At 37.4% G+C, this 20,071-nt stretch overlaps 1 protein-coding gene across 13 annotated transcripts in view; it reads left to right on the plus strand.

Moving 5' to 3' along the window:
* The window catches only part of rimbp2a (RIMS binding protein 2a), a 109,793-nt gene that overhangs the window by 58,230 nt on the left and 31,492 nt on the right, over window positions 1-20,071 (plus strand). For 9 of the 13 annotated variants that reach the window (XM_028462699.1, XM_028462703.1, XM_028462705.1 and 6 more), the window contains 5 exons: window positions 5,013-5,135; window positions 10,777-10,881; window positions 16,073-16,238; window positions 19,591-19,748; window positions 19,890-19,969. In XM_028462699.1, coding sequence (XP_028318500.1) covers window positions 5,013-5,135; window positions 10,777-10,881; window positions 16,073-16,238; window positions 19,591-19,748; window positions 19,890-19,969 — 632 coding nt within the window. Of the gene's footprint in view, window positions 1-5,012; window positions 5,136-9,518; window positions 9,578-10,776; window positions 10,882-16,072; window positions 16,239-19,590; window positions 19,749-19,889; window positions 19,970-20,071 lie in introns of those variants that run through there. The other 4 variants (XM_028462704.1, XM_028462709.1, XM_028462711.1 and 1 more) reach the window with 2 other exon arrangements.

The raw sequence follows: 20,071 nt of genomic DNA on the forward strand, positions 1-20,071 counted from the left end.
TGCAAGGTGGTCTCCCATGCATAATAGTGTCTGTCATACAGTGTGAGTGTGAAATACGAGTGGGCAACTGGCAACCCAGTGGTCAGATGTGGCCCTCGGTCTAATTTTATGCGGCCCCCAAAGCTATTTCCCAAAAATTCTATTTCAATAAATTGGAAGGAATATACATCCTAACATAATGCACAAAATAACTCCCAAAACACACAAAATAACAGCAAAAATACACAAAAACACACAAAAATTTGCCCAAAATACACAAATTGACTCATAAAACATAAAATGACTCAACAAAGACAAACACAACAACCACTTACAGGTGCAGTCCACAGCTCTGAGATCCCTCTCTCCCCGCTGCTCTCTTGCCCTGCCCAAACTACTAGTTTCATGTAAAGCTGTCCTTACATGGTGACAGCTTTAGCAAATATGACAAAAAGTCACTTTTATAAACGTTGCAGACTGCACTTTTAAACAAACAAAATGACTACGAAAACACCAAAAACAACAATTACAGAAAAGCTCCACACTCACAAACTGTCAACTAATTTGCACAAAATGACAGAAAAATACAGAAAACAACATCAGATAGATCAGACACATTCACAATTTTGTGGTCCCTGCTGTGTTAGAGTTACCTAGCCCTGTTCTAGTGTATCAAAGTGTCTCAGAACACATTTGAACGTCTCCCGAGAAAACATTATTGTGGTGGCAAGGTAGGTGAATTAGTACAAATAAAAAAAGATTTAGTACAAATAAAAAAAAGTACCAAGTCAGACCAATAACATATTGAGCAACATCAATGCTTGACTGTCCCTTAGGAGTGAATGTGTGTGTGAAGGGTGTTGGTCATGTGACAGACTAGCCCCCTGTTCAAGGTTTAACCCGCCCTGACTTGAGCTGGAAATAGAGCAGCAGACCACCACCTTCCTCAGTGAAGGAAAAAGGAAGGATGGAGAAATATAAAATATATATATAGTGAGAGGATGGATTCAGAGGAAGTCATTTGGACCTATTTACATTAATATATGTTACTGCCTCATTGGCAGTTTTAATTTTGATAGAAAATCAAACTATTTCAGTTCAAGTCTATAGTCAGCTAACTGACAGTAAAATACATTTTAGTCGACTAAATTGGTTACAGATATGCTGTAGTTTGACTGAAATATACAACATAAGAGTTTATACATTTTACAAAGATATGATTACCATTAAACCTGATATGGGATGGTTTTAATGTTTGTAAATACACACAGATTGATTTGATGTGATCAATGCGTGAGACTACATGAATCGTCTTACGTCCATTAACACAGTCAGCTCAATTCTTATTGGCTCACTTACCGGCTTGTCCCGCCTTACACACAACAAAACTAGTTTTGATTGGGTACCTTCAGTGTTGGGGTAATGTGTTACTTTATAACGCATTACAGTAACAATATAACTTTTTTGGGTTACATAGTAAAGTAGCGCACTGCACTTAAAACAATGGTAACTAAATAACTTTACTACAGTAGGAATTTTATTTATTTTTTTTTTTAAAGGATTTTTTTTTGGCTCTAGTGGCCTTTATATGACAGTTGCTTGACAGGAAGGGGGTGAGAGAGAGCAGGGAATGACACGCAGGAGGGGGTCCCAGGCCGGGAATCGAACCTGGACCCGCTGCAGGTGAGGAACTACAGCCTCTGTACATGGGGCGGGCGCTCAACCCACTGAGCTACACACCGCCCCGGAATGTGCTTTCTGACATTACCCGTATTTTCCTATTTTCTAAACTGGCTCAGAGACTGGACGGCTTTAGGTCATTCTGTGCCCTAGGCAAGGGTAGACTTTGACCCATGAATGAATAAAAATAGATTTTTTATTTTTTTTTCCCAAGCCTATACACAATGTACACATTATTTATTTTAAATATCAAGGCAAAACAATGCAATTCTGCAATATAACAAATATTGAAAAAACTACAACCTATTTTAAAATTTAGAATAATGCACTATAATACAATATAACACCTAAAGGTATAGTGCAAATGTCTCGAGGGAACAATAACAAAAATGGTGCAAAATCCAAAAGCAATGCAAGACAGTGCAATCAAAAGTTACGACAAAATATAAAAGTTTCAGTACAAGGACATTTGGTTTTACTAGTCAGTAACACAAAAAAAACCAAAGAACACAATGTGCAAACAACACAATAGAATTGTATAGAATAGAACAAGAATTAAAATAAAATAAATATAAATATGGGCAGAAGATTAGTAGTTACAGATTTTTTATATTAATATTCAATTAAGAGAAAACATGTACAGTGATTGTAAAGTGTATGTTTCACGTTTATTTGACCTTTTTAATTATTATTTCAAAATAAAATATAAAATTCAGGGATGCAATTTGGCGCCCCTCTAACAGATAACGCCCTAGGCGGCCGCCTGTGTTGCCTGTCGGGAAGGCCGGCCCTGCGTCAAACGTGAGTAGAATGTTCAAAAACGAGCTTCAGGATCTGTGGGCAGAGTGGATCTGCTGAGGCTCGCATAGTTTTTCAAACATGGGATGCTAAAAGATGTGCTTCAGGTGTTTGAGCTGACAGAGCAGGTGCTGCTACCTTAGTTGTTGCAGTGAAAAATGACTGATTTGCAGACGTGCGGCAGTGAGGAGGTGAGTTTACTGTATGTGTAGATGGAAACTCATCAATTGAAACTCAGTCAAAATACAGTGAATTTCTGTAAATCCAAAACGGAGTGTCAAACCCGCCTACCTGCACGTTCTGATCTGCTGAGTCTTTTGACAACCCTCATCAGCCAATAGAGGGCCACTTAATAACTGAGCCACTCATCATTGCACCAAGCAGGATGCATAATTACAATGCATACAATACACCGGTGGTTCACTCCAACAGCAGCACAACCTGAACGTGTTGTTGTTTTCTGTCTTTATCACTTACACTGTTCAGTCATTTTCTAATATTTTATGCAAGACCTCCACTTATCACATATTTATATCTATGAATATTTACTTGCATTGCATATTTGTTTGCTGCTGTAACAACTGAATTTCACCATGTGGATTAATGAAGTAGAAATCAATCAATCCATAAACACTATGCACAGGCTGAGTGTTGTTTGTATGTATCTACACAGTAAATTAAGAAACAGAAGAATAAAGTAATAAGTAGTGAAGTTACTTTTCAAATGCAGTAATAAGTAAAGTAATCCCACTACAATTTACAGGAGTAACTAGTAATTAATACATTTTTTGAGTAACCACCCAAACACTGAACACCTTCTAGTTTCATTTTTATAACTTAATGGAATATCAGTATATTTGATATGTTAGTCATAGTATTGTTATTGTCACTAAAAAACATTTAATTGATGAAAACTATGAGAAATTATTATTTTTTTAATCAAAAATAACACTGTTCTGTGGTTGGATTTTTACATAAAATGTGCAGGTGTTGGTGCATTGTGGGGAATGACTGTAATTTATGAACTGCTGAAAGTTTACAATGATTTTGTAGCAACAAAGCTGGGACAACTATCCTCTTACTGTGGTGTTTCTTTTTTATTTAAATATAATAGTTTAAAATCAAATAAACTCAAGTCAAAGGTAAAAAAAAAAGAAGTAAATTCAGTTTGTTATTTACAATTTTATAAAAATCCAATGCTTATTTTGCCCCGCCCTTTTCCAAAGCAGGCTCACGTAATTTTGTATTTAATCTTAATATTTGTGTACCAAGAAATGTTTTTTTTTTATTATAGAATTTCCCTAAAATGAGTCTACATAATTTGTCATAAGACCCATACTTGGGATGTTTTTTTAACACGTTGGTCTAGTTGAAGTCTATTGTGATGAGTAAGGCTGTCCACTGTGCCCTCATCTGTTTTACTAATTAATGAGATGAAGGGTATTTAGCAGGGAGATGGTTCAGCTGGCTCCTGTGAGGCCGACTTTGGAGGAACCAGTTTAGTTCACACAGCCTCTGTAGGATGATAATATTAAGGACGTGATGCTACAGACAGCGGCTCTGTTTTATCAAGAACTGTGCTGATCATTGTGGCTGCAAATTCTGGACTCTCTCAATTACCCTCGCAACCAGGGTTGGCGTCAATTACAATTGTAATTGCATAGTTGATAATTAATTACAATTTTGTCGTGGTGTTGATGCCGTAATCACAATTATATTGTAACTGAGTTGAGATAATTGAATTTGTAATTGTAATTGCCATGAAAATTCTAGAAAAATTGTCAATTATAATTTAACACAAAACTGGGGAACCATGTTACAGTTCTATGTACAGTTCTACACATACAGTGTGTAGTTACAAATTATTGAAATATGTTTCATATCAAGCTTTCCCACATTTTACCATTTTAGAAAAAATTAAAATCGAGAGGTATACTGACACAAAAAAGGCTCAGACGCCCACACCAAAAATATTAATACCTATGTTTTCATCGATGAGGAAGCCTAACAAGGTGACCAATAAATAGGAATGAAATTAGATAATAGATATTTGTTTTTAGTGTATTTTACAGCTGATTTAGGACCTGTTAGCATAAGAGATGCTAACAAAAAGCTAACACAAGAGGAAGGTTTACTTGAGTTTATTTATTTCAGTCTCAGTAATTTTTATTAATTGTGATAGAAATGTAGTAATTGAGAACGTAATCATAATTGACTTTCTGAGGATGCAAAATAATTGTAATTTAGTTGTATATAGAAAAATGCTGGTCATAATTTAATTGCAATGGGTAATTGTAACTGAAAAATGTAACTGACCTCAACCCTGCTTGCAACCATGAGAATTCCCTCATAATTGAAAAATTAGGTCCCCAAATATTTTTTATTGTTATAAAATAAATAATTAAATAAAATAAACCTTTACGTTTTGTGATTCTGAAGTAAAGACAATGTACATGAATCCCATTTGTCTCTTCGAAGATTGTTTTTCTCCATGATTTGTCACTCCACTCTCCCTAATGCCTGGATGTGATTTTTTTGAATTGCTTTTCATATAGGTGAGATTGAACTATGACCAGCTGAGAAAGACACTTGCTGTAGTGAGGCAAGAGAGAGATGTGGCCCAGCTGCAGAGGAGCCATCTCCAAGGCAAAGTAAATTACCTGGAGCAGGTTCTGAAGGTAAAGCATTCAGGGTTTTATGTTCCTGCAGTCAGACACGTTGCTTAGTGCAGTGCTACACTAACATCTACCCAAGTGCAAAGAAGAAATTCAGTCTGAGACCTGTTGAAAGGTGAATTAAAAATGCTAGGAAACCACAAGTGCTCTTGGCGAAGCGCCTCTGGTCTGTAGGATCACAGAGATAAACATCAGATAAAACATGCAAGCTGGCTTTTTTCTGTTATAGTCGTAACATGCCGCGAAACAGTTTCTCTACAATTCATTTCCTTCTTGCTTCTCTTATTGATTGTCTGTTTGTCGGAAGGTCTGAGAGAAATGTGCCGACATAAAAAAGTGACCTGCTCCCCAATACTACAAAGATTTAGTGCTTTGTCTCAAATCGATTTTGAAGACAATGATGCAGCATGAGAAAATTGCATAAGGAAAAGTGGGTGAACAACGCAGCTGTAAATAATCTCCAAAAGAGGCACCGTCATATATTTTATAGCTTTGCTGTATAAAGATGTCAATCAGCAGGTTGAGTATGTATTTTACTATGTACATATTAATATAAATCAGCCTCTTTAAAGAGGGAGGTAAATTTAACTGGATTGTTGTGCTTTTTGTTTTTGTTTTTTGCATTGTTCCCTGTCATAATAAGTGTTAATGCAGTTCACTATGGCTCATGGTAGATCGAGCTGTTGTTGAAGTAATTTTCTTATGTGGAAAAAGGCTGCCATGTGCGGCGTTTACAGTGTCTCCCAATAGTGACCTCCCTAAAAACTACACTTCAAATATTCTAAAGGGCTTCATCAGCCAATTATCATCAATTTAAGCACAGATAATATAATATTATATAGATAACTGCTTCGACTGTACTTCAATTATATTTCATGAATTTCCCATTGCTCATACAGTTAAGTAAACTTGCCCCCCTAGGAATTATGGAGCATTTCCCTAAAGTTATTCCCAATGTTTGCAACATTGATGAAACATTCACCAGTGCTATTTCGCAGCTTTTGGTACATTTTCAGCACCAAGGACAGCGTAAAATCAGCACTTGTTTAGCCACTCTCATCACAAAGGTCATAAACCTTCAGAACACAAAAAACCACAAATACAAAATATTTACAAAGTGTTACATCTATAAGGTTTTAACTCCGCTAATGAATTAACAACACAGCAGCAAATTAAATTATACTGTATCTCTTCTTTCTAATTCTTTTGCTCTGACATTGAAGTATTCTTCTGTTCCTCCCAGTCCTAACTGCATGTAAACTAGTTTTTCTTAAGTTTTGGAAAAAGTTCTTACAGGCACATTATTCTTTTTACTTACTAGCCCATGTTTTACATTTTAACTGTTCTACTAAGGCTTTAGCGTTCTTCCAGATGCAGAAGCATAATATGTAATACGTCTACTAGGCTCATCGTCTCTATTTACGTTCCTGCTCAAGGTGTTCTGAAAGTTTAAGGACAGGATTTTGTGGGTTCTCCGGTTTCTCCACAGAAATCTCATTCATTCATGTCTTTAAGGACTTTGCTTTACTTGAGCAAAGAAAAGGGTGCATGGTGGGCATAAAAAATGATTACTTTAAGTGCACACCAGCGGTTCTTTTTTTTTTTTTTTTTTTTTTTAAAGGATTTTTTTTGGCTCTAGTGGCCTTTATATGACAGTTGCTTGACAGGAAAGGGGTCAGAGAGAGCAGGGAATGACACGCAGGAAAGGGTCCCAGGCCGGGAATCGAACCTGGACCCGCTGCAGGTGAGGAGCTATGGCCTCTGTACATGGGGCGGGCGCTCAACCCACTGAGCTAAACACCACCCCGACACCAGTGGTTCTTAACATCTTCACTTTTCCGGTACTAATGGGCTTGTGGCCTTAACAAAAAATGAGCTCCGACATGGGTTTAGCTAACTTAAGTCACACTTTGATGGATTTATTTTCAAGGATATCTAGTTTAACTGCAGTTCAACAAGAAAAAGTTGTCAAATACATGGAATCTTTTAATTTGGTTCGTACAAGGACATTTGTTCATCCTACCAAAGTCTACATATACATAACCTGGCACACAGTTAGAAATGATGATGTCACTGCTACAACCACAACAAGGCTCCGCTTTCTTATGGGATAGTAATGCTGCGGTCATTATGTCGTTGAGTGACTTTTATCATTTTTGCAACACGAGTATGCGAGTTAAGGCCACGTTAATCATCCTCCTGTGTAGACATCTTTCTATTTTGATTTAAAGCTATCCTAATAGCGGTAGCCCAGCGAGTTCCTCTCCCCGCAACTGCGCATGTGCTAGTTTTGCTTCGGCGCTTTGGCGCTTCTGCCTTTGTCACAACCGGATATCCCGCCCTAAACCACAATGCTGCCTCATGATTGGTTATAACCGTTTCAGTTTGGATTCGAAAGGCAAAGACGGGAACAGTACAAGATGGATTTTGGTATTAACACCAGGAGAATCCATCTTGCAGACAAGGTTAGCATATACATGCACATACAACAACAAGAATGATAGGGAATCATAATAACTATTTATCAGATACTGTACCAGCACATTACAGCCACCAAGCAGTGGGAAGCTAATTAAAGCAGTTTCTACATGTCAGTGTTGTTCTTAGATTTGATCAATTGTGCATCATCCAATGACCATCTTCCATCATTCTGCTTGACCTACCACCAAGTGCTTGAGTTACAATTCATCCTAATGGCAGCTATTATGCTATAATCCTATTAGAGGCATCACATTATTTATTGTGTGGAAATTTCACAGAAACAATTTTTACTATTGGTAAAGCTATGACTATAGCACAAACACATTCAGTGAGGTCCTTGGAGTATCCATTCTTAATGTTTATAAAGGCAGGCTACATTCCCAGGTGGTCTTTTTTTTACACCAGAGGCCATGAAAAGAATTGAAACACCTGGATTCAAATATGTCTAATGATGCCTTAATGCCTTTGGAAATGTAGCGTAATTACCTTTGCCTTATGGGACATTTACTTTCTTTTTATGTATTGTGCTTGCAATTTTGATTAATAGTGTTTCTTAAGACTTAAATCAATTAATCTCAAGCTTTTGGTGAGAACTTCAGTTCAAACGTTTTACAAGATGATTACAGAAAGCAGTGAAAGTCACAGCTCAATGGTGTTAGGGTACACAGTCGTCAAAATAGAGGTTTATTTCGGAATCCAATATGTAATCTAACCTGAACCAAATCTGAGTGGAAGGTCATAAATATATAATTCTGAGGAAACTAAATGTATCCCTATATTATGCCTCCTTATAGGATTTAGAAAGCGTTGGTTTACCATGATGTCAAAAGGTGTGTAGAGTGGCTACAACTTGTTAAAATAGAGTTAATCTGTGAGTTCTTCAAACCTTAGATTGATCAGAGAGACTGAGTTAGAGGTTTTGCTTTGCTTGAATCAATCAATGGCTGCGTTTCCATTACCCTTGGAGATGCCCAAATCTAAATAGCGCAGTGATGGAAATCTGAGTTTAGAAAAAACACTCAAATATTGCAAAAAAGTTTTTACGCTTTCATGAGGAGAAATTTCAGACATTTCAATATTGAAATGTGGCGCAAAAGCTCTATGAAACCCATTTTCCGCAAATACACGTCACAGAACATGATGTATAAGGTCACATGACGTGAGGATACCTGGTCACTTGACCACTTCTCTCCGAGAAAACATGGCGCAAAACATGGAAATAGAAGAGAAGACGGGGACATTTCTTATCATAATACGTCAAAAATCATTACAAACAACAAAGGCATACGGAGTGTTATAAGTAGGTTCTGATTGTTCGTCTTCAAGTCTCGTTGGATGAGATTTTACTGGAGTTACAAGGCTCCAAAACAACATTCAATGGAAACACATTCAAAGCGCAACTATACGTTGTCGATATTTAGAAACATCACTTTTATTAACAGTCACAATAACTAAAATACACACACAGGTGGTCGGAGGAAGAACCCTATGTCTCTCTATATCTGTGTATGTCTGTTCTCTGTCTATGTCTGTGTCTGAGTCTGCAAGCAGTAATCTTCTGGGCTGGGCCCCCTCCTTTGTACCAAGAGGTGTCTGGTACAAACGTGATCTAGCCATATATATAACACAGTGTAGTCTTAGCTCTTCTGCAGTGACGGGCCGTGAGCACTAGGGTTGGGTAGGCAGGGCGTTGCAAATCAAGACCACCAATGACAACACCAATGACAATTTCATATGTTTCAACTGGCAAGTGTTAATCTAACAAAATCAACATTGTAAAATACCATTAAGAAACATAAACAATTATTCAATAGTAACCTCCATACTCTCCCAACAAGATATATCTCATGACACGACACAGCATCCGTTGTTTGTGTTGGAAACAGAAACACGGAGAAAATGACAACAACAACAACTCTGAACAGCCTCAGTGAGGAGCATCCACAAAGCCAATCCTTCCTTTTGTAAGTATATCATTTAGCATAGTGTAGTTACGTCCAAAGGCAGCGTAGAGAGCTGCCTTTTTACGAAAATAGTTTTCATCTTGGGAAACTGACTGCGCATGCTTAAAACACATAAAAACACGCCATGGGAACAGAGGCAGAGCAGCAACGTGCTTTTGGGAGAGGGCGTGGCCTCCTCCCTTACAGCAGAGTGAGATTGTGCAGCCGTACCAGGAAATAGCGATGTTTAGTTAATTGGTTTATGAAACGCATAAAATACTGACACTTTCAAACGTATAGGTACTGTAGGAAATGGAAAAATAAATAATTTATAATTGTATTATAATTAAAGGGGACATATCATGCTGAATCCACTTTTTTTTAGCCCTTAAATGCATTTTGTTGTATATTTAGAGTGTTTAGAAGTACAGAAAAAATCAAATTAGTCTCTTCAGGTGCTCCGTTGATATCTTTATATTCTGTTTTGGTCATATTTTTCAATCTGTTTCGATTTTTGTATTCTCTATTACGTTTTGATTCCCTCAATTGTTAGTTAGAAGGTGATTTGCTCCTTTCTTACTGCAGGGTGAGCACAAACACCTCGCTCCAATTTGATGACGCGTTCCCACTTTGATGACGAATTTGACGCGGCACTGAGCTGGAGAAGCCGCCGCGGGCCTCCAGGAAGCTCTCTGCCGTGATTGATATGTAAACAGACACGTCCAAGGTGAGCAGGTCAGCGCCCTTCGCTCAGTGCTATGTATGTGTTTTCTACAGTTTATGTATGTACCGGCAAACGCCCCGCCCCCACGCTCTGTCTCGTGTTTATAGAGCAGCATGAGCTCGGCTACGGAGTGGGTGGGAGGAGGGCGGGACGTCCTCTGGCCCTACGTCACCGTGCGGGGAGGAGGAAGTCAGTGTCCCGTCTATAGACACGCCCACTCACTCAAATCAGCCTGTTTGTGTAGAGTTGCTCAGAAAGTCACTTTTCAGAGGCTAAAACTCTGGAAAACAGGCGAGTTTGGGAAAATAAACTTCAAATACTATGTTTTTAGGGTTCTTAGAACAAATGGAGATGGGTGAAAAATAGCATGATATGGGACCTTTAAAGCCAAATTGAATTATTGTTCCACATAAAGTGATAAGTGTAAACTTGTGTTTTTTTTACTTTCCAGTTGAATTGAATCGCTAAATCTTGTCCGCTCTCTGCTTCTCTCCAGCATATGCATGAAGCTGTTGGGCTGAAGCAGCAGTTGCAGACAGAGCATGAACAAGCCCTGGTGGCTCTTCACACCAAGCAGAAGGAGAACAATCAACTACGGAAGGTAATGTTACAAAGCATGTTGGAAACTCAGCAACAAACGTAAAGATGAGCCGTGTATGTTTATACTGATTTTCAACTAGAATTTGTTTTTGGTCAGTCTTCTAAACTAAAGGTTAATTAATATCATATAAAAACATCTTTGTTCTGTTACAGTATTTAGATACGGCATTTGCCAGAACACAGGCCGGGTGTTGTTCTGGCAGCATTTTTAAAAATGCCCCTTTTGCTAAATAAACGAGCCAATAATATCACGTGAACACAAACAACCAATTACCAAAAATCTTTAATAAAAGAATGATGAATCAGCCTTAAAGAAGCACGGACAATCGCACGTTACGGAGCACATCCGTCTCTCACTCTGAGTGACAGCTGTCAAAGCTGCCATGTTTCAGCACCAAGGACAGCGCAAAATCACGGCTTTTTTAGCCCCCTCATTACAAAGGTCAATAAACTTTCAGAACACAAAAACCCACAAATACTAAATATTTACAGAATTGTACACCTATAAGGCCATAAGTCCTCTAATGCAGTGGTTCCCAAACATTCCACAGTCCTGTACCCCTTCAGACATTTAACCTAAAGCCATGTACCCCCTACCCTACTGCTGCACACTTAAAAATATATAATATAATGCAAGGTTTTTCAACATTGGGGTCGTGACCCCATGTGTGGTCGCCTGGATTAAACTTGGTGTCCCCTGAAATTTTTAACAGTTTCTAATGATAAAAAATTACTGGTTAAAATTTTAAAAATGTTTTAAGTTCTGTACTTTTTCAAATTATAACACCACACAAAAAAACTAATCTCAAACAACTGTATTCTAGACTTTCACTTTCTCAAATATAAATTTAGTTCAAATAAAATGCAGTATGAAAAAATCTGAGCTGGCGTATCTTTTCACTTTGTCACTAATCCTGGCGACAACAAACATTATCAAAAGCTAATTGTAGAAAGAAAAAAAAAGAGTCTCTGGAGACGCCAAAAGTCTGTGATATAAAAATGGGGTCACAACCCAAAAAAGGTTGGGAACCACTGATGTAATGTCACATACAATGTAGCCCTACAGTAAAATTTGTCTCTGAATTTGACCTATCCTGTTGAGGAACAATATATAATAATATAAAACTGTAACCACGGGTAGTCTTACATTGGTTTATGTGTAATTTGTGGAAATGCATGGAGGCTCCTAGTTTCTATTTTTTATTCATGTACCCCTATGACAATTTGATTATCCCTGGGGTACTTGTACCCCACTTTGGAAACCTAGGCTCTAATGAATCAGCAACAAATGAAAATATATATTCCATACAGTATAACTGCTCCCGTGCTGCTGCTCTCCTCTGGAAACAACCTTGGACTTCTTTACCTCAGGCTTGGCTTCACTCTTTGTCCTAAAAAAGCTCTTTAAATCCAACTGCCTTCTTTAGCCATCCAAGTTCCAAGCTGACACGCTGAAATCCTTTTTGTACTCAATCATACTTCAGATGTAGTGTGGGGGCGTGGCCTGACTTTCCCCTCTATTCCTCACTTGCTCTCAGTTTTTACATTCAGTTTTATGTGTACAATGAAACTTCCAGTGATTTCAACTCAATAAAAGACAAAGCTGTCCAAATATAATACTTCAAAATTTAATCAAAACACCTAAATGAAAATAAGGTGCTGGATCCAATCAAATAAGTGCCGGTCAAAATCTGGGATGTCTCAGATCTTGTTCTGGCAGGATCCGGTTTATGTTAAAAACATATGAAATTCTCATAGAATATTGTGCTCCTATTCCTTTTTCCTATCATTTTAAGCCCCGGAATGGTTAAAACATAGTTAAAGTTGATAATTCCAATGATCCTTTTCAAGTGTTAAATCTTTCACATGATTCTTCAAATGTAAACATAATTTGAACATGGTTTTATAACAATATTGTGCACCAGTTTATTGCTTACAATTACAAAAGTAAAGTAATATTTGGTGCAATCCCTGCACTGTGGACTGGACACCGGCCAGATTTGGTCCTGCCAGCCTTGAACATGAGATGCCTGCTTAATGCTCTCTTAGATATCACTAATCACTATTTCCAATGCGGCTCAGGCTACAATTTCAAAGCTCGTTGGTGGATTACATAACAGCATTAGCCCATAACATTATTAAAAGTGTGAAGAGTTCAGACCCTACCGGTGTACTAACACTGAGAGATCGAGAGATATAAAAAAAAAAAATCCAGACTGCCCTCACCCACACAGGCCAGAGATAAGGACTAATCAGGCTAAATAATTGAAAATGGCTGTGTGGGAAAATGTCTTTGGGCTTTAAAACAAAAAAAAAAACACCTTAGATAAACGATATCAAATCTAAAACATACTTTTCTAAAGACAAAAAACTGAAGAAACAGTCTCAGATTGATTTTGCATATTTCTAACAGCACTGACATTTTCCTGTCTACAGATGATGATGGGGCTCCCACATCGTGTAGATCTAACATTTTGTGACTTAGCTTTTAAACACACTGTCAGTTTGCAGGTCTTTGTTGCTTCCTCTGTGTTTGTCACTGCTCTGCTGTGTGAAATAGTGCCAATATTTATCAAATTCTTTTAAATTACCAACCTGCTGTGTTTCAGTCACACTCAAGAGGTATGTCACTAATTTATTTGGTGTAACGTATTATCTTACTTTACTATAAATCCTTCAGCCATGACAATGTATTCTCCCTTCTTCAGAGTGGAGGTGAAGTTATTAGCCATGTTCAGACTTTGATCGGCACACAGGCAGCCGACATTTTGCTTGGACAAGCAGTTTAGTGAAAGAAAGGAAACGTTTGCAGTTTTGACAACATTTTTCAGTCACTAACAGTATTAGTTTCTAACACAGTACACACACTAGCTGTCGTGTTCTTTACGTGTACCCTTCGTTCTTTGGTTATTTTGTTTTAAAACCAAATCAAAATAACAATTCAACAGTGTGGTTATTTAGTTTTACTGATTTAAAACCAAAACAGGAATACAGAAAAACCAAAAACTAGATAAGCAGTGTATTTCTGTTTTTTTTTTTTTTTGTTTTGCAAGTTTTTCTGTTTATGTGATATTTACGGGAAATTAGATCAAGAACTGAAGTCCGCTGCACATCGTTTCCCTCCCCAGGTCTTGGACCACGTCTCCGCACACAATAGGACTGTTAAGGATTTATTTCAGCAGTTTTCTGGTCCTGCTCATGTTTTCATTCAGTGTGTGGATGTTTTAGCTCATAAAAAGCTGCTCACGTTGATGTTTTGTTTTGCGGTGTTACAATCCAAATAGTATCCAAATACACTGGTGACCGACTATCAGCTGTGAGGCTGGCGTGATGAGACTCTATGATTTGACATATTTCAAAAACAATTACTGCTTTTCTGAGGGCAGTAAAATGTTTATTTTGCACGTTATAAATACCGCTAACAGCAGCCGTCAACATACACGGAAGTTGATCACAAGGAACAAGGAGCACCAGTAGATTCATTACACCACTTCTGGTTACACATATCATGAGCATGTTTTGCGTAACATCCATTTTTTGGTGTATGTTTTAATAACGTTTCAATTCACCAGTAATGGGACTTCTTTTTATGTCCGGACTGGGAGCAAAAATCCGCCCAGTCACCAGTTTATCTGGATACTATTTGGACCGTAACACTGTTAGGTAAAGTTGGCAGATATTCACAGAGTAGGACTTCCAGCATCAATAACGTCACCGACACACAAATTACGCCATTACTGCCATGGGTGTGAGGTGGACAACATGGTACAAGATCATTTTTTATCAAACGCAGCAGAGTAAAAGTTGATCTGTATGTCACCTCTGTGTGGTGAGATTAAAACATGAAGCTCTCGTTCTAGTTTCCCCATAAACATCCAAATATCACACAAACAGAACCAGATTTAATTTTAAAACAGAAAAAACACTGCTTGTTTGATTTTTTTCATTTTCCTGTTTTCCGTTTAAATTAAGAGAGAGATTTCTTTTTCAAATTCAAGAAATTAAATAGATTTGCGTAGATGAATCACTTTACTTTTTGTGTGTGCATGTTTTTCTAGAAAGTTCTAGGTTTTTTTTACTCCAGACAAAGAACAACCTTTAGTTATGCTGAGTTTCTGAAGTCAGTGTTTTATAAAGCTTTTTATGAGCCATAAAGAAAGTCCTGTAACACTGACGGCCTGATATCTACAGACTCCTGCCTTACTGTGCTACTTCCTGTCGCCTACTGGGAGGGAGGAGGAGCTAACAAAGAAAATAGTGGTGCATCTTCCCCTAATTAATGTCTGCAATGATCATTGTAATTAACCTGCTACAATTGATAGTGTTACCTTATGATCCCTGATAATTAGTGGTTGATAATCACTTTGTTAAATGGACCATAGTAATGACTATGACATGTGACGTTTAGACTGTAGGAAAAGCCTCAACCTCACTTCATTGGTTCCCACCATTTGATTTTAAAAGGCTTACATTTGCTCGGAAATATCACAAAAATAATTAAGTTTTACATATTAGAATATCTAACATGGTACCAAGAAATACATCACAATATAAATTTGTGCTGGTTTTGTTTACCGTACATGACTGCGTAAAGTTGTCTGGTCATTTGAACGTCTCATCTTTTTCTTGCCCTTTATTAAACCAAACCAATTTGTGTTCGACTCTTTCTGAGCAGAAGAATAGTTTACGAAATGTCTCAGGTATCGGTTTTACTCATGCGGTTTCATCTTCGGCATCGTTTTGTCCTTAATTCACCTCACTTTAGCCCTGAAGCCTTTCCTCCCTCGCCACTGATTTGGTAATAAGTTCCTGTAAGGGCCTCTGATAAGTGTACATGCTATTAGCTTGTAGATGTCTGCCTTCTTTTGATAGGAGCTTTTCATCAAAATGTATTAGTGTAATAGACAAACATATGCTTGTAGTCATTTCTAGGCTTTGAATAGCGTGTGGGAGGATTTAGTATAACTATCCATTAAGATAAGGAAGGGCTCTTTTCAAGGAAACCTTTTCTCATTATGTTCAGGTTTGATCAGCATGAATAATCCACGTCCATTTTAAAGCCTCCGTATATAAATATTACATGTGTTGCAGAAGTTCAAACTCACTTTCTTTCTTTCTTTCTTTCTTTCTTTCTTTCTTTCTTTCTTTCTTTCTTTCTTTCTTTCTTTCTTTCCTTTACGCCTAATGTCAAGGATCATGACCTGGAGCAGGAATGCAGTTCACACAGTAAACACTTCCACCTGCCATCCAAAGAACTTCTGAATTCCCATTTGGAGTTGGAATCAGTGGATCCCTTTAGGTTGAATTCAACTCTGTCTTCTTTAACTTTGCTCACTGCTGAAGCCAAATCGGAGACAGGTGAGTCGATAGTAACAAGTTACTTCAAGTTCCACATGTCCATTCTTTGTAATAGTAATAAAGCTTGTTATAATTAGAAGCTTTATTGAATTTGTGCACAGTGTAAGAGTTAAAGTTTGCCGAAACTTTAATCAAAACACTGAAAATAACCTTTAATTAGAGATAAACATAGAAAGTAATAAAAGAGAACAAAACAAATGAACTATTTGGGGGAGGGAAAAGCTCCAAATATATTTTTTCTGATCGGGAAGTTGTTTTAATGTTTTCCTGATCCATCATAAATAATTCAAACTGATGGTAGATCAGTCATTACACTAGAGGGAGAGGGTGTAATCACACATTTCCCATATCACACTAAGAATGTTGTGATTGCACTGTAGTGAAATGCACTACACTAATCCCATACCCAGCTCCAAATTCATTTATTCACTGAAAATCTTATAACGAATGAAAGAAAATGCAGTGAATGAATGAGCCTCGTCCTTTGCACGATCACAATTTACTGCTTTTGGTTCTGAACTGAAGTAAGAAAAATGTGTCAGTGAATCAGTGAAATTGTTCAATAACAGGAGCATCCAACAGCTTGCTCCAAAACAGTGGTCTGCAAACTGCTAGAACTGCGATTACCATTCATACCACCTTACCCTACATGACATTAGAATCTATCTATAAAAGCAAGGAACGTCTGTGTGCACGTGTGTGTGTTTGTGGAGCGAATATCTCCCCGACACATGGTCTGATCGACCTGAAACTTTGTCAACGGCTTGCGCATACATAGTGTGTGCATCCGTACTCTTGGAGTAATTTGGTCATTTTAAAACCAATTTATAACCCATTTGAAATGACCAATACAAACTGTGGAACTCCTGTCAAACCTTGTTTTAGAACACTGACGATGTCATCAACAGTGATGTCATTGGTGTTCCAAGTTTAAACTGATGATGTCATCAACAGTGACTTCATCATCAGTGTTCTATTCTATGCTAATGCTAAGCTAATGCAGTGCGACACTGTCTGTCTGTACACCATAACTTGATAAGTTATGAATGGATTTTGATGCAAATTTCAGGAAATGTTGATAATGGGTCAAGGAACAGTTAATTAAATTTTAGTGATGTTCTGGCCACCAAAGGAAATTATATATATATATATATCCCCCATTCATTTTCCCATCCACACTGTGGAACTTCTGTTAATGTCAATATGAATACATTCCTCCGATGGGCACTGTACTAGTTATTTTAATTTTTGGATTGTCATGAAAACATTTGCCACTTATGATTAGCAGTTATCACAAAGTTGCATTAGCATCTAACATGCTGTATTTGAACCAGAACAGGCCCATATTTCCACTGGCATTAGCCACATGTGGTGTTCTTTTCATTGCACAGCCTGACCTAATCCACTCATGTATTGAAAAGTCTTGAAAAGTCACGGAACTGTTTTGAAAAAGTTTTAGAAATATAGCCTATTTTATTTTAATGTATAAAATCCAACCTTCGCTATTACTATGTGACGTTAAGTAAGTCCAACACCTTGTGTTGTACATCGCTTTTAATAAATGTGTGTCTGCTAAATGAAATTGCAATCTTATAATTAAGCATGGTAGCACTTAGTTAGTTGTTGTTTATTGTTACATTCAATAGCTGATGCATAAAAATATAGCAAAATGGGTGTCAAAGGCAATTGCACCATTGTACAATGCTGTATGATAGATAAGTGATTTTTGCTACTAACCATGGCACACTGTCAGACCTCTCTTATACTAGTACACTGGAAAAGCCTCCACATTTTTCACCCTAAATGTCTTGAATAGATCTTAGTGGTTAAAATCTAAGTGATGGAATTTTGGTAAAATATATTGGTTTTGAAAAACCATCGCGAAAATAGTGCGGGAACCCTGGATCAAGTAATATTTGGAGCATTGCTCTTTTGCCAGGAAATTGTTTTATTGACTAGAGAACACAAATACATCCACACTTGGTTAATAAAGCAGTGGATCAGCTGTTCCCTGTGTGCTTGGATTAAATATTCTAAGAAAATGTCTTACTGCCGGACACTCCTGATGAAGTTCGATTCGATCAAAGAGCTGATGTAATGAAATGAGAGCCAACGTGACGTAATCCCCCAGACAGCTGAATCTTCTCACTTCTCAGCAGAGTTGGACACCATTAATGCCAATAGTGCTTATTCCTGATCGATATACGCCCTACTTGGTCCCAGGCTTGATGTATGACGTCTATGTTGTTGCACACATTTGTATTCCAACAACACACAGTGCAACCTGCGAGACCATCAGATTACAGATGTAGATTTATACACTCTAAAAGAGCGAAGGCCTTTGAAGTTCTGAAAAGCCCCTTATATCTCTATCTGAGCTCAGAGCAGGGCTCGCCATGCTCTTCTAGCAGGGCGTAACATTACACACTAAAGAAAACCCACATAGCTGAAGGCACGAGTTCATCTTTTTTATTGTGTTTACAGCAGGGTTGTGGTCAATTGTAATTGCGTAATTGATCATTAATTACAATTACGGCTTAATTATATTGGTAATTGTAATTGGTAATCATAATTAAATTGTAATTTAGTTCAGATAATTGAATTGTGAATGAAAATTTTATAAAAATTGTCAATTATAATTTAACGCAAAACTGGGGAAACATGTAACAGTTCTATGTACAGCGCTACGCACATGTAGTTAACAGCTATAAAAATATGTTTCATATTAAGCTTTCCCACATTTTACCATTAAAAAACAAAAAAGAAGAAAAAAAAAGAAAGAAAACTAGGGGGAAATTGACACAAAAAAAGGCTCAGACGCCCACACCAAATATTTTAAAACCTATATTTTCATTGATTAGAAAGCTTAACAAGGTAACCAATAGATAGAAAATCAATTAGATATTAGATGTTTGTTTGTTTTACAGCTGATTTAGGACCCTTTATCATAAGAGATGCTAACAGAAAGCTAACACAAGAGGAAAGTTGACTTTTATTCATTTATTTATTTCAGGCTCAATAATTGTAATTTAATTGTAATTGGGAAAAATGCTGGTCACTGCAATTATTATTGAATTGTAATTGAACATAGATAATTGAAAACATAATTGTAAGAGAAAAATGTAATTGACCCCAACCCTGGTTAACAGCAATTATTTTTCAGTATATTTGCAAGTTGTCATAACTAAGTCCATTCGTCATGTTGCTGAAAAAAGGCTGGCGTGGGTGGAACAACCTCCATCATTAAGGATTTAACTTTACCATTGTTTCAACAATAGCTGTGCAGTTAGCTGCACGTTGATGTTGAAGTAAAGATGGCGACTCTTATTCACTGTTAAATATTGTCCCTCAGGTGATGAGAGTACGGCTAACACGCCACTGCTGATCTCTCAGTTAGTGCTGCACATGCCTGAAAAAGGAGACAGGAAAGCATCTAAACTGCTGTCTGTCACTCCCAGTGCCGTGACCACGGATTGCCCCAGCATCCCTCAGAAGCCTACCCCATCAGAGGTGGGATCAGTACTCATTTACGTAATTACGTCTTTGGAACATTGAGCAATATCAAAGTTGCTCACCATCAAATGTCGTTGGTCATTACTTCCCTTCTTTCATGTTAACCGCTCCTATTGTTTTTCATTTATTCATTTACAGATGGAGGATGAGGCCAGCTCATCACCCAGGTCCAAACCTCGATACACAGGCCAGGTGCGCCTCTGCACTGCCCGCTACAGGTGAGCAAAAATCTTTATGAATACAACAATTTTTTAGTCACCATTATTTAATTATATTCAAGCAAAAGCAAGTGAGATTATGCTATTGTCTTCAAACACTTT

This window comes from Gouania willdenowi, chromosome 12 (assembly GCF_900634775.1).
Source record: "Gouania willdenowi chromosome 12, fGouWil2.1, whole genome shotgun sequence".
Classification (NCBI taxonomy): Eukaryota; Metazoa; Chordata; class Actinopteri; order Blenniiformes; family Gobiesocidae; genus Gouania; species Gouania willdenowi.